Below are 19,264 nucleotides of genomic sequence, written 5' to 3' on the forward strand. Positions count from 1 at the left end.
ACCATCACAAATCATCCTAGACGCTCGAGAAACCAAGGCACTGATGAAATACAATACATACGTTTTTGCCAAGATTTTATTTTGAAGTTGCTTATCGTCATGGCTTCGGCCGGCTTCACTGTCTTCCTGACTATGCACGTCAAATAAACACGTACTCAAGGCAGTTTTTTTTAGTTGGAGTACTCAAATTTCTCGAGGGCCTACCTAGAACACCGCGTACTGTTGGAAACACGTAAAGTGTTGCACGGCATGCTAGTTAGAATGCCCCCTCTGGTGAAGATGTTGACTATGTAGTGGTTGGTGGTCACACTTAATGACCTTCCCAAAGCTACCCTCAAATACCAGAAAGCTGCCCCAGCTGCACTGCACATGTAAGCGGTTTTATTGCACAGCGACAGGTATTTGGGGAAAACGTTGCTAGGAGACTGCACAGTCGATCAATCCGACAAATTTTTGCACCACCGGGTGAAGCTACTGGTCGGATCTGATCGAATCAGCAAGCGTATTCAAACCCTGAGCAATTTGTGCTAACGATTCCCCAGAAGGCGGCAAAGTCTGGAAAAGAGCGCTTGTAAACGAGGATGTGTGGGGAGTGTTTCGCCGCTTTCTGCGAAAAAAGAAATGGTGCAAAGGATCAACTATGCTTCGGCTGCGGGTGATTTTTCCACATTTTTGTACAAAGGCTTTGGTTGAGTCATACTCATCTTGACTCATTTTGATTTTTACAACATGATTGAGACATCATCCCATGAGCACCTTTGGGCGCTTTCCCAAACAGGAGGCATCGTCTGGTTTAACAAAAATGATACAACCTCATTTCACCATAAGGAGCATGATATTGTCAAGTATTCCTCTGGAAATGACTAAAATCTCCCTAAAATGGCTGCTTTCTTTTTAATTAAAAAAAAATGATAATCCAAATGTAGCTAATGTTGAGTCCAATCCTGACGTGTTTCTAACTTGGGGATGGGATCGGTGAACATTCCTCTTCCCTGTCTCTTTAACTATTGATGAACATGTAAGTGGTCCACTCTGGCAGTGCTGCTCGACTTCCTGATTGTTATTTCAGCTGGAGACGCTCAGGACACTGCCCCGAGATGCCTTTATATATTATTAAGAACCACGGGTGCTTTCTTCCGTGGTAAGAGGTGTTCCGCTCGGTGACCGCAGTCCAAACTACCGCGCCAAATAAACCTCAGAGGTTGTTTGAAATTCAAAGGAGTTCAACTCGAAGGAACATTGCAAGTTAAACCACATCGGGAGTGACAAGCATTACAATTAATGATCATTCAGTCGAGCCGTTATTTGCCGTTAAAAGCCCCAATATCAACACGTGCATTTATTTGCTTTGCGTCAAATCACCGGTAAACATTTGCAGGGTTCGAGTGGATTCGGTAGTTAACTGTGTAATGGAAATGGGTTACGTCGTCATATTATTCTTTCTCGGTGGAGGTAAATAGGTTTCCGAGGTGGTTTGTGAGGGGGAAGGGGTCTTACCCTGCATGGTGGTACACGTGGGCTCGGGGAAGAGAGGAATAAGCAGGAGGTAGATGAGGTAGATGAGGGACAGGACGTTGTACCTGAAGAGACAAGCTGAGGACAGAGAAGACAAAGCGTAATTAAGCTAATGTTAGCAGCCCTTCCATGACTTGCAAGCTAGGCTGGGTGAAGCATCGCCATTTTCAAGTCATAAGCAGAGTTCCACTAAGTTTTACTCAATGCACTTATGCAATGAAATAAAAGCATATTCCTATTTTAAAAACTGTAAAACCTTGCTTGAATGTATTTTATCCTCTCAGGTTCTTTCTTTCTGCTCAAAAATCAACAAGCGCATCATTAACAAGCCTAAAAGAATTACAGTGGACTGCCTAAAAACACTGCTTTTATTTATCTTTGCACGCTCAAAAGTCCCATTCACCAACATTTGTCTTGGCTCCTCTTACGGCTCTCACACTGAAAGCCTAATCTAATTATTAAGACTATACAGTACGTAAGCCTCCCACTAACTGGTAAAAAAAAAAAATATAGCAGAAGCCAAGTGGTTTGAGGTATTTATCTGCAGACGCTTGACTCTACGCTTCCCGTCTGCTTTTAGTGACTCACCCGCCGTGGATCCATAAAAAAAAAAAAATAAGAATAAGCGCCTTTTGTTTTCACATATCACATGAAGTAAAAAAAAAAGTTGAAGCGGACCTTTGTCTCATCTCGTCTTTCAAAAAGCCGCAAAAGCTGCCACAAAACCACAAAGGAGGCAGAGTTTGGGGCCAGAAATATAAACGGATGTTAAGGAGGCGCAGCGCAGCACCTCGAGCGATAAGTGAGGAATTCTTAACCAGCAGAACTTTTTTTTTTTAAACCAGAAGAGTATCAAGTCACTCCTGTGCAAATTGTAACTTTAAATATGCCTTTAATAGACTTAAAAACACACACATCAGATGATCTTTGGAAGAAAAAGACCAAGATTTTGTTGTTTTTCAAGCTAATGTGGCGAATGCCAACATGCAAACTAGCTAGCGACTAAATTGTTGAATGTCAAGTAGTAGCATGCTAGTTTGCTCTTAATGGATTTTAACAACAAACAGTAATGCTTTTGTTATTTATCTTTCTTCAAACAAAAAACAAGTTTGTGAGTCATGCTAATGTGGACGATAGCCACTAAATGGTAAAGTTGCTAGCAGTTAGTTAGTTTCCCTTTAATAAACTTTAACAACAAATGCGAGTCATGTTTTTGTTGTTTGTTCTGCTTAAATAATTAAGTTTGCAAGTCATGCTAATGTGGCTAATGGAAAGTGGTCACAAAAGGTCAATAAGTGTGTCTTAGAGATCAAGTGACGAGTAGTTGTGAGCTAATTTGCGATGAGATGATTGCGGCTTTTCTTTGTGGCTAATGCAATATTTAGAATTCCAAATTACATTACATAACTTTTATATACATTAAAAAATTGAAATGAAAACATGTCCAATGTCTTTTCATGTCAAGTTTGAGAGTCATGCTAATATGACTAATGCAACTAGCCCCTTATCAGTAGCAAAAAGATGACGAAACAGTCTCTATTACGATCAAGATCCAACTACACGGCGATGCTCTGCTATTTGTTTACTTTTGAAAAACAGCACCCAGGAGCTTGGCTTAGCCAGGCTTGTACTCCAGTCAAAAACAAAAACAAAAAAAAGACATTGTCATTTTAGCATCTGTCTGTGTGTAAACTGTACTACACAGCTGTGGTGGGTGTTGTTTGGGTCTTGTACATGTTGTGTACACAAGGACTCTACGGCTGTGGGTTTTCAAAAGAGGTGATGCTAGATGGCCATCAGGGATGTAGGAGGGTTAAAAAAAGGAAGTACGTAACGCCAACGACAGTGGCGAGGATGTGGCATATGTGGTGGCGGATGGGAAGGAAGCGGCAGGTGTTTGAATCCCAGAAACAAAAAGCAGTCTGTCGTCACTCCGACTTTAGTCTTTTTTTATCACTTGGCTGCAAACGCACTGAACACTAAGAGGTCATTCCATTTGCTTTCTTTATTTTTTTCCTCATAATTTCATTCTTTTCATTCAGACAACATATTTGGGCGATGGCAGTTTTGTGATTTTATATATAAAAAAGATGAATGCAAGTGTAATACTGTCAGAGTTAGGGGTTATTACTACTTTGATTATCGGCGGACGTTTTCATCAAGTCGTGGCCCTTGACAGACCTTGCTTGAAGACATCGTCGCTATCATCGCAGTCTGCCGCCGCCGCGCATTATCCCATACGTTCCACTTTACATTTCCCCCCGCTTCCTGTCGGCGACGACGGACAGGAGTGCTCATTTTGCACTCCAAAAAAGACATCAATTATTAAAAAGGTATGCTTACGATAAAAGGCAAGTCAATTCTCTCATTGGCAATCCGCATTAATAATTCATGATGTTAAAACGGCTTTCCACCAATTAATGGAGCCCATGCATGACCTCGCAATGGCTTCTGGAAATAACGATGCAGTCGGTGATGCTTGTGCATTACGGCGCGCTTAAAAAAAAAAAAAAAAAAAGATGGGCTCGGACCTTAGTGATTTCCTTGCGCATTTGTGGCCTGACCACAAAATGGCCGCTTAAACACCCAAAAGTAAACACCACTTCATTGAGGCCAGGACATGACCGCACCTCCAATGAACTACTCAATGAACAACAAATCACCAAGTTCAACTTGAAACATTCATGCCTAGAAATTGTTCAATACGCCAAAGATGTCAAACAAAACGGGTGGATTCAAATTAGTGAGCATATAAAGTTGCGTTAATTTGTATTTAATTAGCAGTGTTCTGTTTATTTTTATTTAGGAATGAATCATCCAGATTGTGAAGGATTTTATATTTCCAGTCACGCGACGAGAATGCTGACGTGAATAAACACGCATCAATCCACGTATCATTTAAGGGAATTTTCAATAAGGTCTAGCACTGCTGACAGATTTAGGGCCTGACCTTAGGTGCTTTATTTATTTATAATGGCTGTAGCAAAGGTCCTTTTCCTCAAACAACCCCGACGGTGACATTACTCCTTAAAGTGGCTAATTTAACTTACCATAAATATTGTGACTGCAACAGGGTTGAAGGTACAACACCCATTTTGGATGGATAGGGTTTAAAACCAACAGGCAGTTGTCATTTTTTAATGTTAAATTCACTCATGGTGACGTAAATAAAGTGTAAAAAGCCATTTTCACCACGCGTCTTGAAGGCAAGATTCATTAATCGACACATTCACATGACCACAGTGAGATCACATTTACCTGAGGTGAGTTGTAGATTTATATTCGAAATGATTACAATAATAATGTTGACATTCATGTCTGTAGAAGGCATTTGGTTGGTACTTCATTGAGGCACCTGGGGTAAATGTCACCTTTCATTTTCCAATCAGATGAATCAATATAAGTGGCTAAAAGTACTTTAGAGCCTTGAGGTGAATTATGTCACTTCGATTAAATGTTGCCTTCAAGGCAGCTGGGGGAAAATGTCACTTTTGTTTTTCATTAATGTAAGTGAAGTGGTTACACTCAAGGTAATTTAGCTTGAAACAAACAAAACTTTTAAGGAAGATTTGAAGGCAGATGGTGGACAGCATCACTTTTGTTTTTACATCGATGTGAAAGTTTTTTTTATTTTACATTTAATAATTTACCTGTATTGCTCTCTGCTCGTTCCATTCGCCCAGGCGGATAAATAACGTTTTCTGAAACTGAATGGGGCTGAAACAAACTATTTCTATCAAGGTTTCTTTAGAAAATGACCTTTAGAGGAAGATTGTGCCATAGTTAAAAAGGTGCCTTCAAATAATCCAGGGTCAATGCTAATTCTCTTACTAAAACTAAGAAGTCAATACATCCATGGTTAGGTGGTTAAGATAAAAGTAATTTCCTCACAAAAGGCCCCAAATGCAATAGTTTTAGTAGTTGACAGGTTGTCTTTAAGCAAGCTGTCCAGTTCTCTTTTGATATTGATAGAATCAAGTTAACTCGTCAGGCTAAAAGTTATTTTCACCAACTGCCGTGAAGGCAACGTTTGTGTTTTACTGTATTTTAAATGCTGCCTTCAATGAAAGTAGGGCAAATTGATTTTTTTGGTTTACGTTGTAAATTACGTACAAATAGATAAATATCTTAGCGTGTTTAGAAGAAGGGGGTGGTGGGGAGGTAAACAAGGGTGACGTAACCCGTCACTCATCTTCAGTCCGAAATGGAAACGCGATTTATTCGAAATTTGAATTAAAAACTCACCGGCTGCGAGGCAGGCAGGCAACAGGAGCCTGAAGATCAGCCCGCACACCACCTCCGAGGCCATGGCGCGCGCCTCTTTGGCAGCTCCAAGAAACTCTCTCTCTCTCTCTTCTTCGTTAGAGTCTCCGTCTCATCCCCTTCCCCCCCAAAAAAAGTGTCTCAAATCCTGGCTGTCACGGGAGTGCACGCCTCCCAATCAGTCGGCTGTGGCTGAACGAGACACCTGAGTGGCGGCTTGTCCAAGGTGGCGAGAGGAGGCCACTTCCAGGCTTCATCATCACCATCCACACCCGGCCGGCAGCTCATAGCCAAAAGAGACTTTTGTTAGCGGGCGACGCGTTCAAGTCATGTTCGCCACTCAAATGGTCAATGGTCGCGTTGCTGAAAAGAAACAACAGGTCGTTAAGTTGAAATAAAGCTTCTTTGTAGAGGCGACAAAGGGTAATTTGTTGGACTTTGCCAGACTTTGTAGAGGTCCACCTTCTCCTCGATGTGGCTCCTTGGGTGGATTTAACACTTTTGAGTGAAACTGGGCGCGCGCGTGGGATGTGCTAGCCTTATCGGGAAGGCAACTTGTGATTGGCATATCCATTTACCAATCAAAAAACCTTTTTTTAGTTTGTGACTCCACCCTCAGACGATAATTGGCGTAAGTGAAAGGGGGAGGAGAGGACACGAACACTTGTAGCGCAAATGTTAGCAAAAATGTTACCAAAAAGTAGCTTGTTGTGTGTTTTTCCAATTATATTTATGCATTTTACATTTTATTTTTTTGGGTAAGAATGTTTTATGAGTTTTAAGGCGTGTCTTTGATAATTTTATGACACACTCCCACACCCAAAATTTGATGACCGCCTCGAACAAAGAGAAATAGCGCCACCCATAGGTTCAGAAACGAGACTGCACAAGGACCTGCGCATCCACTTCTAATTGAGTCAAGGGAATTTTCATTATTAAACTTTTTTTATTCAAATTGCGTTTTTAGTGAAAGAATTGGTAAAATAATAATAATGATACAGCAATCATAGGAGCACATATTAATCGTTTTAATGACATACTGCTCTAACTAAAAAAATCTATTGTGGAAAGATTTTTACTTTGTCAATAGTAATTCAAAATAGGTTTGTTGTGAACTAATTCGACTTAAACAACTATATAGTACAGTATAATATAGTAATACTGTATAATCATTTATAGAATAATATTCTAATGATTTTTTTTGTATTCTACAGTTCCAACAAAAATGTAAAGATGATTTTTCTTTGCAAAAATAATAGGGGTATCTATTACTTGAATTTAAAGACTAAATAAATTCTGAATACGTCAATTATATTGTTAATTATAACAATCGGGCAACTGGGATGGTTTACTTATGTGTGGAAGTCTACGAATTGAATCTATGTTAATATGTTAAATTAATGCCATGTCAGATATGACAATAGAGGTACAAATGAATGTCCATTATTTGAAGACCGGGATAATTGGATGTATTTTTGAATATTTCACAAAGCTACATGTTGACAGTAATCAATATTTTCAGTAGATCAAATGCACTGACAAAAGCCGCACTGCGCTAGTGCCTTGATCTTTTGAAACGACATAATTTATCAGTTTCTGCAAAGCATGATGGGAGTGAACAGCTTGAGCGGTTGATACGGGACAAGCTGGACATCAGTTTGAGGCGCTGACCCAAACGGGCCGGATGCCGTCGTCACTGCCACAGCAGTCGATAACGTCGGGCCGTGATTTACGTCAGGATGTGCCAGTTCAATCACTCCCTGCCAATGTTGAGGGGAATGTTTGTCTTTGATCCATTATTTATCCCATGCTGAAGAGGGACTTATTGACCTCTTCCCAAATGGACCCGACTGGTTAAAACATTGACGATGATTCAGCACTAGATGCATCTTGGCCCAACATCATTGAGAGTGGAGAATGCAACTGTCTTGCAAGATCTCTGCGTGAAAGGCCGTATCCAACGCGATGCTACAGGCCGGGGTTCGGCGCTTGGCACGCTTCCTCGGAAATGATGTTTTCTTTTCACTTAACACCGGAACAGGCCAAGACAAATGGAGTGAACGTTATTTGATGATGTCAGTCGAGATAATGGCTTTCAACCACTTGTTTATTGTTGTCATTGAGCAGTAGGATGGAGCCGAGCCACCTAATGCACCCGTTGGACTGGATAGCCGAGATGCTGGGCAGCACACACAACACACTTTTACGGACATGTTGTTTCTTCCGGAGAAAGCACAAGGCCTTAGGTTGCTCATCAGCATTATTATCATCATGATCAGCAGCAGGGCATCACCACAAGGATGAAGTCAATGCAGCAAAGTGGAGGTGGATTACTCTATCGCTGGTTCGTGGTGGCTTCCAAATGCACATGTAATTTGATTGAATCTTTAATCATTAACATTGCAGACCTCCCCATCACCTAAACATGAACACATATTTGCACACCTACATACATGCACACGCAGTATCGGTGCATTAGGTGTAATGCAATTTAAGCAGGCAACCAAGTTTATACAGTCAAAGTAAAGTTTCCTGCTGAGACAGCAAATTCACTCATGGACGGAGATGGCTCGTTATCCTGCACCACCTTTAAAACGTCACCGGTAGTCAACAAATAAAAAAAATAAAGATTTCAAAAAAACCTTGAATTGTCTTACGTCATACTTCGTTCATGTCATGTCCCATTTGGCCACAAGGGCGCGCCATAATGACTCCTAGTCACGTGACAAAGCAATACCAACATGGCGCCCTGCTCGGCTGTACTTATGTTGTTACGCTGTTGTTATTGTTTTTTGTTGTTTGTGCCGTTTGGAAACGCTGCTCAATTTCTAAACGAACCATGTTACAAACCCATCAATGACAGCAGGCCAGACTTTGTTCGGTGAGTTCGTAAACGTGCTCTTTTGCTGCTCTGTTGAGAAGGTTTCTGTCTTCAGTAACTACCTGTAATGTGCTAGTGATATCAGTGACGACTTATTCCATAGTATTGATAAAAAAAAATAAAACATAAATCTGTGGTTCCAAAATAATTATAAAGTAACAAATAAAAATACAGCAGTAAAATGAAATACAAACTATGTTTTATATTCTACACAGTGCCCTATTTTAATCAGAAATAAAATGTCTTTTTTTTCTATAGAACACACCCTCGACCCCACGAGTACATGAAGGTGTCCGACCTTCCCCGTTCGTGGGATTGGAGGAATGTGGACGGGCAGAATTACGTGAGCATCACAAGAAACCAGCACATACCTCAGTACTGCGGCTCCTGCTGGGCCATGGGAGCCACTAGCGCCCTTGCCGGTCGGTAACCGTGGCGAAGGCGAGGCAGGCACACGGGGAGACAAGACACGTTAACTTTTTATCAATCTCACCCTAGACCGCATCAACATCAAACGCGGGGGCGCTTGGCCGTTGGCGTACCTGTCGGTCCAGAATGTCATTGACTGCGGGGGGGCGGGATCGTGTTACGGCGGCGATGACATGGGGGTGTACGCCTACGCTCATCAGAGTGGCATTCCGGATGAGACCTGCAACAACTACCAAGCTAAAAATCAAAGTAAGACACATGCTACACTCATCGTTAACTTTTTTCCCGCGTTACCACACCTCCTGTGGCCAGTAGGGGGCGGGCTGTGCACATCTTCGCTTTAAACTTCTTGATATTTGACCTCTACTTTCTTTCCCCACATTTCGTTTGATTCCAACAGAGTGTGAGCTTTTCAACCAGTGCGGCTCATGCTCCTCAGTCACGTCATGCAACGTGGTGAGGAACTATACCTCGTGGAAAGTGGCTGATTATGGAAGAGTGTCCGGGAGAGACCACATGAAGGCGGAGATTTACACCAACGGGCCCATCAGGTAACCAAGTACCTGTACTCGCCAGATGAGGGAGACAAAGAGCTGAAGTTCTTTTCTTTTCGGTAGTTGTTCTCTAATGGCCACCAAGGGGCTTGAAAGGTACTCGGGGGGCATCTTTTCAGAATTTCACCCCCTTTCGCTGCCCAATCACATTGTGTCTGTCGCCGGATGGGGCGTTGCGGATGACGGCACGGAGTTTTGGATCGTCAGGAACTCCTGGGGAGAGTTTTGGGTAAGTGCAGTCAGATGCTTTGATTGACATCCTTGCCTATTAAAAATATATGTTGCTAATTGGCTGAAGTGGGTAAATCGAAAATAATGAGATCAATAATGGAAAAGCCATGTCTATTTTTTTTTTCCAGGGAGAACATGGCTGGGCGCGAATGGTCACCAGTGCCTTTAAAGGTGGCAAAGGCAACTGGTTCAACTTGGGGATTGAGAAACGCTGTGCATATGGAGATCCTATTGTTATGTCATAGATTGTCATTATTCATGTTCCTGTACAGTATTCATGACTACTTTTTATGGGGAAATGATCCCAAAATGTTTTCTTCTTCAGTGTCGACTATCACAGAGAGACAAGATGGTTGCTCCTCAGTGGTTTGTGTGTCAATGTTTTTTAAGGTGAATGGAATAAACAAATTCACTGAGGACTGGACTACCTGTCTAAATCAAGATGTAGTTCCAATCTTGGCCTATAGGGGCAGGCTTTGATTGCACTCAGCGCACACGGGACAAACACGCACGCTAACAATGCACAGCAGTGTTGAGAGCACAGCGAGACGGAACATCTGGAGAGGGCCTGAGCCTCCGCCCACATTTTTTGCTTTCTGGAGGCCACACAAAAGTCACACCCTTCTGAACTGTTTAATGATTAACAGCATATGAGCCGTGCTAAAAACGAATACAATCTCATTGCAAACTTTCTCACTGTCATATTATGGGGGCAGAGAAGACTTGTTCAACATATACAAAAACATCTTCTTCTTATAAACAAGAAGTGAAAGAGTCTGAGAAATGCATTTCAACCGACCATTATGTCATGTGAGAGGAATTGCTCACCAAAGGACATCGTGAGGGGTCAAAGTGGTACAAACAGGAGCTCATGGAACCAGTTTGGTGGCAAATGCACGACAAGCACAACCGGCTTGGATGGAATCTTAATCCCATAGATCCTATTGGCCCCATCTGCTACAATGAGTGTGTGCGTGTGATCATGAATGAATAAAATGCAACTTTAGTTCTTTGTCTGTTTGTTTTGATTGACTGCACAGGATTGTCCAGAAAGAATAGGATGAGATTTTTTTTTCTATGGGAGTGGGATGGGACGGGAGTGAAAATTGCGCATATTAATTTTGAAGTTTTGCTTATTAAGTGAACTTAAGCTTTTTTTACTTCAAGAATTTCAGACTGCACCAAGGGGGACAAGCTCGTCCACTGTGTTTGACTAAAAAAAAACATAAGGAATGTTTTGGGGAGGCTCGCTTCCCTTTTTGCATTTATTTTGGAATCCAAGCGGAAGTGCGTCGTAAGTGTAGCTTGACGGTCGCAGCGGGGCTTGACGGACTGCGTTTCTCCTCGCGTTACGTTTTTATTTTTGTTTTTCTCTCAACTTTACACCCGACATCTTCATCCGCCATCATGAGCCACATCGGGCTGGATTTGTGAAAAAGAAGGAAGAGGACAAGGAGGAGAAGATGCCTCATGGATCGTTCCATCACGTCCTGAGATGAGACCCATGCCCAGGTTCGGCGTCAGGTGGCTGCTCGCCACCGTGCTGATGCTGCTGCTTGGTGGCACATTCTTCTTCTGCGAGTATCTCATCTACTTCCCCGCCATCCTCAAGTGCGCCTGGCCCCGCGTGGAGCATGCGCGCGGTGGCGGAGGGAACGGCATCGACGGTGGGCCGCCGGACGCGCCGCCGGTCCGCGCCATGGTGCTGTCCGACACGCATCTTCTGGGGGCCGTCGGCGGCCACTGGTTTGACAAGCTCAGGAGGTACGCTGGGCAATCTTCTGACCTTCACTGATTGATTAATACCATAACAATAGCAATGTACGCATGCGCAGAGAATGGCAGATGGAGCGCGCCTTCCAGACCGCTCTGTGGCTCCTCAGGCCCGAGGTGGTCTTCATATTGGGGGATATCTTCGATGAAGGCAAGTGGAGCTCAAAGAAGGTAAGGGCGGTGCGGGGGTGTTTACTCAACTGCAGAGGGTGTCAGGCAATAGTGAGCAATTGTCTCAATACAACACTGGCCTACGGGAGGGAGTTCAGAACATTCAGAACTCTGGTCATCAATAAAAGTGGACCATTTTTGGATCACATTTATAATTCTGAAGTTCAGCCTTCGAATCTGCCTGAATTTTAAATATATTTTCAAGAAAATATCTTGCTTGTACACAAAATGCTGTCACTCTCGCTAAACATGAGACACAACTTTGTGTCTTTCTCGCTGCAGCATTGGGAGGACGACGTGCGGCGCTTCCACAGGATGTTCCGCCACTCCGAGGACACGGACCTGGTGGTCCTGGTCGGGAATCACGACATTGGCTTCCATTACGAGTAAGGACTGACGCTGTTTGTGGAGTCAGCAAAAGATTGGACTTTGATTGGTAGTTTATGAGTCATACTTGAGTGGGCGGGTGCACTGTATTAAACCGAAAACAAGACATGAAAGTATCTTAACCGAAAATGTCTAATCATCTTGTACAATATAATATTTCCTGGGGGGGGGGGGGGGGGTCTTATTGGCTGTATCTACAATAGGCATCAACAGTAATTTCTGATATTAAATATAGTGAAGTAATGGAAGTAAAATTTTGGGAGTGGTTAGAATTTGGATTGATTTGATTTAGTTTCATTTTATCTTTTTTTTTTTTTTAGTTTGTATCAGTGATATAATTCCATTTTAATGAGTGTGCTCGCTATAACTAACTGATATGTATATGTATACGAATCATCGTGATTCATCATCACGTTTACCCTTACGTGATGGCCGCACACAGGAAACAAGTCAAATTGAAAGCAAAACATGTTTGCAAACCGGTCAGGTAAGTCAGCACCAAGCAGCCAGGCAAGAACAAGGATGTAAACAAATGTCCAACAGCAGCTAGTCAAGCGGTTGAAGTGCAAAAGTTGAAATGAGCTGGTGTGAAAAATAAGACCGAGATAAATCGCTTCTGTGTTGTACAAAGAATGTCAGGGAAAGCCTACTCGGACATGGTATTGCCATTTTTTTTCTTCTACTTAAGTAGAGTGTAGATTATAGAGTAGTTCTACTGCTTACCACTAAAGTCAACATTGCACCATTATGCTGAAAGTAGTGTTTTGTCGCCCCCTGTAGGATGGACTGGTTCAAATTGCAGCGCTTCGAGAAGGTTTTCAACGCCTCCTCCACCAGGATAGTCACCAAAAATGGAGTCAAGTGAGTCCGTTCTCATGTTTTGACAGAGTAGAAGTATTCGGAAATGGTGGCTGATTTAAATATGCGTGTGTGTGTGTGCTTAGCTTCTTGCTGGTGAACAGCGTGGCGCTGCACGGTGACGGTTGCCCCATCTGCCAATCGGTTGAGAAGGAGCTCATCAGACTCTCCAAGAACCTCAACTGTTCTCTGCAGGCAAGTCGGTGGCACATGCAAAAAAAAAAAAAAAATGGATGAAAATGAATCAAGTCATGTCTACACAGGGTTCGGGGGTTGGCTGTGAGGGCACGCATGTGTATCCTCCCACACCACCCATCATATTGCAGGTGAGCTCATTAACTCATTAACCACAAAATAACGTACATATTTTAACTTTTTTTTTTTTTTTTTTAATAAACCTACCTTGTGATGATGACGATGGGGTCGCTTGGCACTTTGTAGCACTACCCGCTCTACAGAGTGAGCGACGCAGGCTGTACGGGAACGGACGCGGCGCCGCCCGGTGAGCGCCACCTTCTATTCAGGGAGAAGTACGACGTGCTGTCCAAGGAGGCGTCCCAGAAGGTGAGGAGGTCTTGTCTGAAATCCTGATGATACATATGAAGAAGGAGTTTTGGTGTCAGTTACTGCAGTGGTTCAAGCCCCGCCTCATCCTGAGCGGCCACACCCACAGCGGCTGCGAGGTCCTCCACGATAACAAGTACCCGGAAGTCAGCGTGCCATCCTTCAGCTGGAGGAACCGCAACAATCCCAGTTTCATCCTGGTGGGTCAGGGTGCCAATGTGTACAAGCATGAAAGTAGACAATTGGAGGCCATTATTTACAATACAATCCATCGATTAATCGAATACAATTTTATTTTGCACCCCCCCTCATTTATATATTATTTATTGATAAAACAACAAAATCACTATCAAACAATATCACACAAGAGGCAGCACTGTTGTACTCACCAAACTTGTTTAGTGTTTCTTTTTCCAAAGTAAAAGCAGAGAAAGTTTGCAAAATGTTTTTGTTTTGGTTCAATATAAAATATAACTTCTTTTGAGATTAATGAGCAATTACTCATCAGAGGATTTGACCAATTGTAAGGTAAAAAAAATGGTTCTAAAATATTCTTTGTTGATGAATCAATTCTTAAGACAGCTTCATCACGTTGATTGACTTTTTCATCATTGGTTACATGATGCTAAGAACGTGCTCCTGGTCCTTCTGTCAACTGGCCCTTTAAATCGTCCATTTTGTTCTCTCTCTCTTTAACAGGCATCTGTGTCAGCTGACAGTTACGCACTGTCCAAATGTTTCTTGCCGGAGGAAAGCACAGTGATCGGTGTGTACACCTCAACCGGCGGCTGCCTGCTGCTTCTCATCCTGGCGCATTGCTTATGGATGAAGGGCCTGCTGCAGTGCCTCAGCCTTTGCCTGCTGGGGAAGCACAAGTCGCTGTAAAAACTACATTACCCACAAACCCCTGCATAGAGAAACTGGAAGAGAAGCGCATATCAACCCCAGTTGACCGAGAAACGTTTTGACCGCGTCCCTGAAAAAAAAACTGCATTGCTTTGTTGCTTTTTATGACACTTTGGAAGGACATGAATTGTTCATTTTAATATTTTAAGTCATTTCAATGACTTTAAATTTGTGATATTTATGTGTTTGTTGTCACTTGTGACCAAAAAAAAAAAAAAAAACCAAGATGTGATGTTTTCAACAAACTGCCTTGTTTTGAGCATTAAGAAACACTATTTTATTTCTATTATTGTCAATTTTAGGTGTCAAATGTGCTTGGATCAATCATGTTAATTCACTGTGAACTAAAAATTCATATCTCATCTCACATTGTCGGTTTGTTGAGGGGGGATTCTGATCTTGGCACATCTTTACCAAATATTTGTGAGGGTTCTAGAAAGCTTGTTGACATATTTCCAATTAACAACAATAAATTGCCATGATTATGCCATGCAAAAACATCCAAGAAAACTGTTTTTAAAAATAGAAAGCTAAGTCAATCTTAAAGGACCCAATCTATGCACTTTTGTAAATGTAATCAAGCTTCACTAATTAACGTTGGTTTTAGAAAGACCCATGACAATTTATGGTCGTGTGTTTTTGTTGTTAGAAGTCTGAGCCCCCCCCCCCCCCCCTTGTCTGGAAGGAACTTAATGTACGCATATTTTTTTCTTCAAGGGTCAGTCTAAAATTTTTGTGATCACCGAACATAACGTGGCTTGAAAGAACCTAATTTACTTGTAAATATCCAAAACGTAGTGTCCGCAAAGTTAACACGTTTTGTAAACATCTGAGAGAATGCCCACGTCTTCAAGTTACTGCTGTAACACTTTAAGAAACTTCATATGTGTTTTTGTTAACATTGCTTCACGTTTTCTTTTTCCACAAACAAAAAATATTGCTCACCAATACCAAAACGTAAAAAAATGGTTCGTATGTATCGTGAACAAATGATGAAAACAACAAGTGTGGATTCAGGACACGTGTTGTAAAGAAAAAAAAAAATGTCTCTAATGTGCCTCTTTATTTAAATAAAAATAAAAATATCATTTCATCGTCATCCTGGGGTCGAGCGAGGTTTCGGCCCCTACAGACCAAGTCAACCGCACATGTGTGTGTGTGTGTGTGTGTGTGTGTGTGTGTTTGTAGTGTATCAGAAAAGGCTGATGTTGACTTTTTTTCTGTTTGTTTTTTTTGTACAAGGAGAAGAACTCATCTTGTCGGGCGCTGCTCACACATTTTTTTGTACAAGGAGAAGAGCTCATCTTATTGGGCGCTGCTCACACATTCATAGTGTCTGTGCCTATATCGCATATGGCTCCCATAAGACTCCCCCCCCAATACATGACCAATATTGCACACGCTCATTTATTCGTCTCCATTCTAGACATGCTTTCCTATGTGTGTATGTATACATATTTAGCGTATACATACATAGGTATGTACACCTAGGCACACACATAATTAAACATGTATAAGTGTACATATATATTTATATAGACCTATAAATTTACATGTACATACAATTATAAAATTCTTTGTCCGCACATTCATACACGCACGCGCACACACAATGCATGTGTGAGTCTATATACACAAGATCTCGCACGCACTTTAAAAAAAAAAAAAAAAAAAAGTAAAACAAAACAAAAAATAATAATAATATTGGTTCCTATTAAAACAACACCAGGTTGCAATTTGGACACTTTCAATGGATTTCCAATGTGTGTTTTAAAGCTGTAAAATTAATAATAATATTAATAATAACAATAATAATACAATTAAATAGAGGGGTATAATAAAAATCCCCCTAAAAACAGCAAAAGAAAAGGCAATGGTGCTGCAACATGTGGTCCTCACTGCAGGTAAGTGGTTAATTTGCATAATGTATAATTTTAGGATTCTTTCCCTAGAATGTTTATTTGTATTTTTTTTTTTTTAAATAAACAGCAGTTTATTTATATTTTTTATAAATCAGAAAAAAAACTAAAGTCTACAGAGAAAGTTCCCCCCAACCACCCCCTTTCGCGCAGTCTCCATGTTTTGCTGCCGACAAAAAAAAGAAAAAAAAGAAAAAAAAGAAAAAAGTGTTTTTGACATCAAGCTGTACAGCGCGGTCGAAAAAACATTACTTACATCTGAGCTCATTTTTGTTTTTTGTCGTTTTTTTTCTCTCGTTTTTTTACAGGTACAGCCATAATCAAGGCACAAAGATCTACAAGTAGATTTGTTTTTCTTTTCAATTGAACTTGTACAAAATAATATTACACTTTACAGTCTGTACAGGAGAATTCCACCTTGCACAGTGTACAAGAAAAGAAAAAATAATAATAATAAAGAAAGAAAATTCATACATTTTTATCTCCCCTCACCGCAGGTAAAAGGATGGTATGTGTGGGTTGTGTTGGGGGTCCGAGTCTGTAGAGAAAGCGGGGGCTAAAGTGCACGCAGCAGCTCCTATGGGGAGGGGGGAAATCCTTCTGGCTTGCTGTACTTCTTCTTCATCGTGCACCCCGTTCTTGCTTTTCTCTCGCTCCACAAAGCGTTTTGTTTTATTTTTAACCCCCCCCCCAAAAAAAAAAAAAAGTGGTGACGGGATTAATAAATATCGCATTGATGCTACATTGTGTGTTCCTCTTGTGGGAGAATAATCCAAATCATCATCATTGAGAGAGGAAAAAAAAAAAGGTGTGGGGAGGGGGGGGGGGGGGCAAGGAACGTAATGCAAAGTGCATTTATCTCTTCATTTGCTTTGAGGAGGGGGGCTAACAGGCACACACGCATTCGCACACACAGGCGTACACACTTTACACTGAGGTCCTGTAGGTGTCTTCATGTATTGGAAAAGGAGACAGGAGGGCAAAGAAAAGGAGGTAGCCGGAAGCTTAGTGGAATGACAAAAAAAAAAATGGAAAGGAATCAACCGAATCTTGTTGTGGAGGAATCCCAAAAAAGTCAAAGAAAAAGAGGGAGGAGGATTTGACACACTTCAGTAGTACTTGATGGTCCTCAGGAGGAGGCGGAAGGTCTCATCACAAGAGTTCGTACTGCCGCAGGTGCATTCTCTGGATGATGTCCCGGCAGTCGTTGAACACCCGCCGGATGTTCTCCGTGTCCACAGCGCAAGTAAAGTGGGGGTAACAGTAGTGACGACCATCGCCGCTCGCCGTACTGATCCGCTATGTGTCAACAGACCAACAACAGGGACACATGTTACTTCTTAAGGTGCAGCACATTTACAACACAATATCCAGCCACCAGAGGGCAGAGTCCTTCATACGGTCCCCTCCAAAAGTATTGGAACGGCAAGGTCAACTCCTATGTTTTTGTTGCTAGCTGATGCTAATCATGAGATTCATTCGTGTTCTGTATTTTGCGACTTACAAGAAACTCGTCTCTGATGAAAAACTTGGCTCTCGTCACTCTCGGGTCCTCGCCGGGTTCAGGAGTTGCTGGAACAAGGAGGGACTGTTAACAAACACACGGACGGACGGACGGCCGCCCCGAGTGCCACGATGCTGTGTGAGAAACCCACCTTCATTTGGTATGGTGTAGCGAGCGTATTCGGGGAAGTAGTCTTCAATTTTGGATTTTCCAGCTAATACCTTCTCGGCAAGCATGTCCTGCTTGTTTAGGAACAAAATGACCGAGATGGTGCGTAACCACCTGCAAAAGCAAGCCGACGTCACGGGTGGTTTGATTACTTTTGGTTCCAATTGAAGAGGGGGGGGGGGGATCAAAACGGGACTCGCCTGTTGTTCCAAATACTGCGGAAGAGGTCCAAGGCTTCCCGTAGCCGGTTGGTGTTGTTGTCTTCCCTTATTACCATGTTGTAGCTGCTGCTCGCCACCACAAAGATGATGGCTGTGACGTCTGTGACGAGAGGGGGAGCGCACGAGACAACAACGTGAGAAAAAAAAAGCAAAACAGAAATAAAAGTAGGAGAGTGTCTGACCGTTAAAGCACTGGATCCATTTTCTCCTTTCGTCCCGCTGGCCGCCGACATCGAACATGCTGTGAGTAGAAAAGACGAAACACTGTGAGGGAAAAACTCAGTGGCGCCACCTTGTCACAACACAAAATACACGCTCGGCATACTTACTGAAAGTTGACTTTGTCTACTTGGAACTTCGTCTCAAAAATCCCTGAAGTTAATACTCGACAGCGTAGCAGGTCCTGAAAAAAGACCAACAACATGACAATCACTGTAGGAAACTGCAAAAGATGGTCAAATGAATTTGAGAGTGCGGGATGACTTACCTGGTCTGTTGGTGTGTAGTCGCTCTGTCTTACCGAGTCGATTCTGTCGAGGAAACTATACGAACACACACACACACAGATTTTTCCAATGTAAATAACATGCATATTGTAAACATGAATTACCTTAAATATACACCTTTTGTCAATCATCCCGCCGTAAAGGTTATTGTAAACATCAAAAAAAGTCAAGGGGAGGGAATGCAGAGGCGGCCTGTGTCCACAAGGGGGCAGAGCTGATCAGTCTGTGCTATTTTTGGTCCCCCTCCCCTCTCGCTGGAGGGATTACATAAGGCAGACAGTGTGTGTGGATGATAGCATCGGATGCTAGCCTAACTGGACATAAAGCAGGGCCCAGGCTTGGTGACCACCATAGGACAGACAATACAATCACATTATGTACAACAGTGCTAAAGCAGTGACATCACCAGACACT

The 19,264-nt window shown here is 42.2% G+C and overlaps 4 protein-coding genes and 1 long non-coding RNA gene across 11 annotated transcripts in view; 2 read left to right on the forward strand and 3 right to left on the reverse strand.

The window, feature by feature from the left end:
* The window catches only part of piezo2b (piezo-type mechanosensitive ion channel component 2b), a 30,926-nt gene extending 24,598 nt beyond the window's left edge, over positions 1-6,328 (reverse strand). For all 5 annotated transcript variants that reach the window (XM_085929667.1, XM_085929666.1, XM_085929664.1 and 2 more), the window contains exons 1-3: positions 6,226-6,328; positions 5,761-6,141; positions 1,498-1,593 (exon numbers count right to left, since the gene is read on the reverse strand). In XM_085929667.1, coding sequence (XP_085785793.1) covers positions 1,498-1,593; positions 5,761-5,824 — 160 coding nt within the window. In that variant the 5' untranslated portion in view covers positions 5,825-6,141; positions 6,226-6,328. The remainder of the gene's footprint in view (positions 1-1,497; positions 1,594-5,760; positions 6,142-6,225) is intronic.
* Positions 6,329-8,505: 2,177 nt separating this feature from the next.
* On the forward strand, positions 8,506-10,267 carry LOC147046011 (cathepsin Z). The gene is made up of 6 exons (XM_085929673.1): positions 8,506-8,659; positions 8,918-9,081; positions 9,158-9,337; positions 9,489-9,639; positions 9,706-9,871; positions 10,002-10,267. The coding sequence occupies exons 1-6, from the start codon at positions 8,520-8,522 to the stop codon at positions 10,116-10,118; spliced, it is 918 nt and encodes a 305-aa protein (XP_085785799.1). The 5' UTR covers positions 8,506-8,519; the 3' UTR covers positions 10,119-10,267.
* LOC147046012 (uncharacterized) lies at positions 9,397-14,434 on the reverse strand. The gene is made up of 4 exons (XR_015068155.1): positions 14,016-14,434; positions 13,734-13,823; positions 13,465-13,649; positions 9,397-13,251 (listed from the first exon to the last, which is right to left on the reverse strand). It is a non-coding gene; the product is annotated as an uncharacterized LOC147046012 (long non-coding RNA).
* Positions 10,364-15,697, forward strand: mppe1 (metallophosphoesterase 1). 2 transcript variants are annotated; one of them, XM_085929671.1, is made up of 10 exons: positions 10,365-11,385; positions 11,486-11,637; positions 11,709-11,817; positions 12,100-12,203; positions 12,985-13,065; positions 13,149-13,257; positions 13,326-13,388; positions 13,504-13,626; positions 13,686-13,826; positions 14,326-15,695. In XM_085929671.1, exons 2-10 carry the CDS (start codon positions 11,573-11,575, stop codon positions 14,509-14,511), a joined length of 981 nt encoding a protein of 326 aa, XP_085785797.1. In that variant the 5' UTR covers positions 10,365-11,385; positions 11,486-11,572; the 3' UTR covers positions 14,512-15,695. The 2 variants fall into 2 exon arrangements, with proteins under 2 accessions (XP_085785796.1, XP_085785797.1); XM_085929670.1 differs by having other exon boundaries at positions 10,364-11,637; positions 14,326-15,697.
* The window catches only part of LOC147046014 (guanine nucleotide-binding protein G(olf) subunit alpha), a 28,563-nt gene continuing 24,839 nt past the window's right edge, over positions 15,541-19,264 (reverse strand). For both annotated transcript variants that reach the window (XM_085929668.1, XM_085929669.1), the window contains exons 6-12: positions 18,832-18,886; positions 18,674-18,747; positions 18,527-18,585; positions 18,324-18,444; positions 18,107-18,237; positions 17,956-18,023; positions 15,541-17,750 (exon numbers count right to left, since the gene is read on the reverse strand). In XM_085929668.1, coding sequence (XP_085785794.1) covers positions 17,604-17,750; positions 17,956-18,023; positions 18,107-18,237; positions 18,324-18,444; positions 18,527-18,585; positions 18,674-18,747; positions 18,832-18,886 — 655 coding nt within the window. In that variant the 3' untranslated portion in view covers positions 15,541-17,603. The remainder of the gene's footprint in view (positions 17,751-17,955; positions 18,024-18,106; positions 18,238-18,323; positions 18,445-18,526; positions 18,586-18,673; positions 18,748-18,831; positions 18,887-19,264) is intronic.

The sequence above is a fragment of the Syngnathus leptorhynchus genome, chromosome 14, assembly GCF_054491065.1.
Source record: "Syngnathus leptorhynchus isolate UIUO chromosome 14, UIUO_Slep, whole genome shotgun sequence".
Taxonomy (NCBI): Eukaryota; Metazoa; Chordata; class Actinopteri; order Syngnathiformes; family Syngnathidae; genus Syngnathus; species Syngnathus leptorhynchus.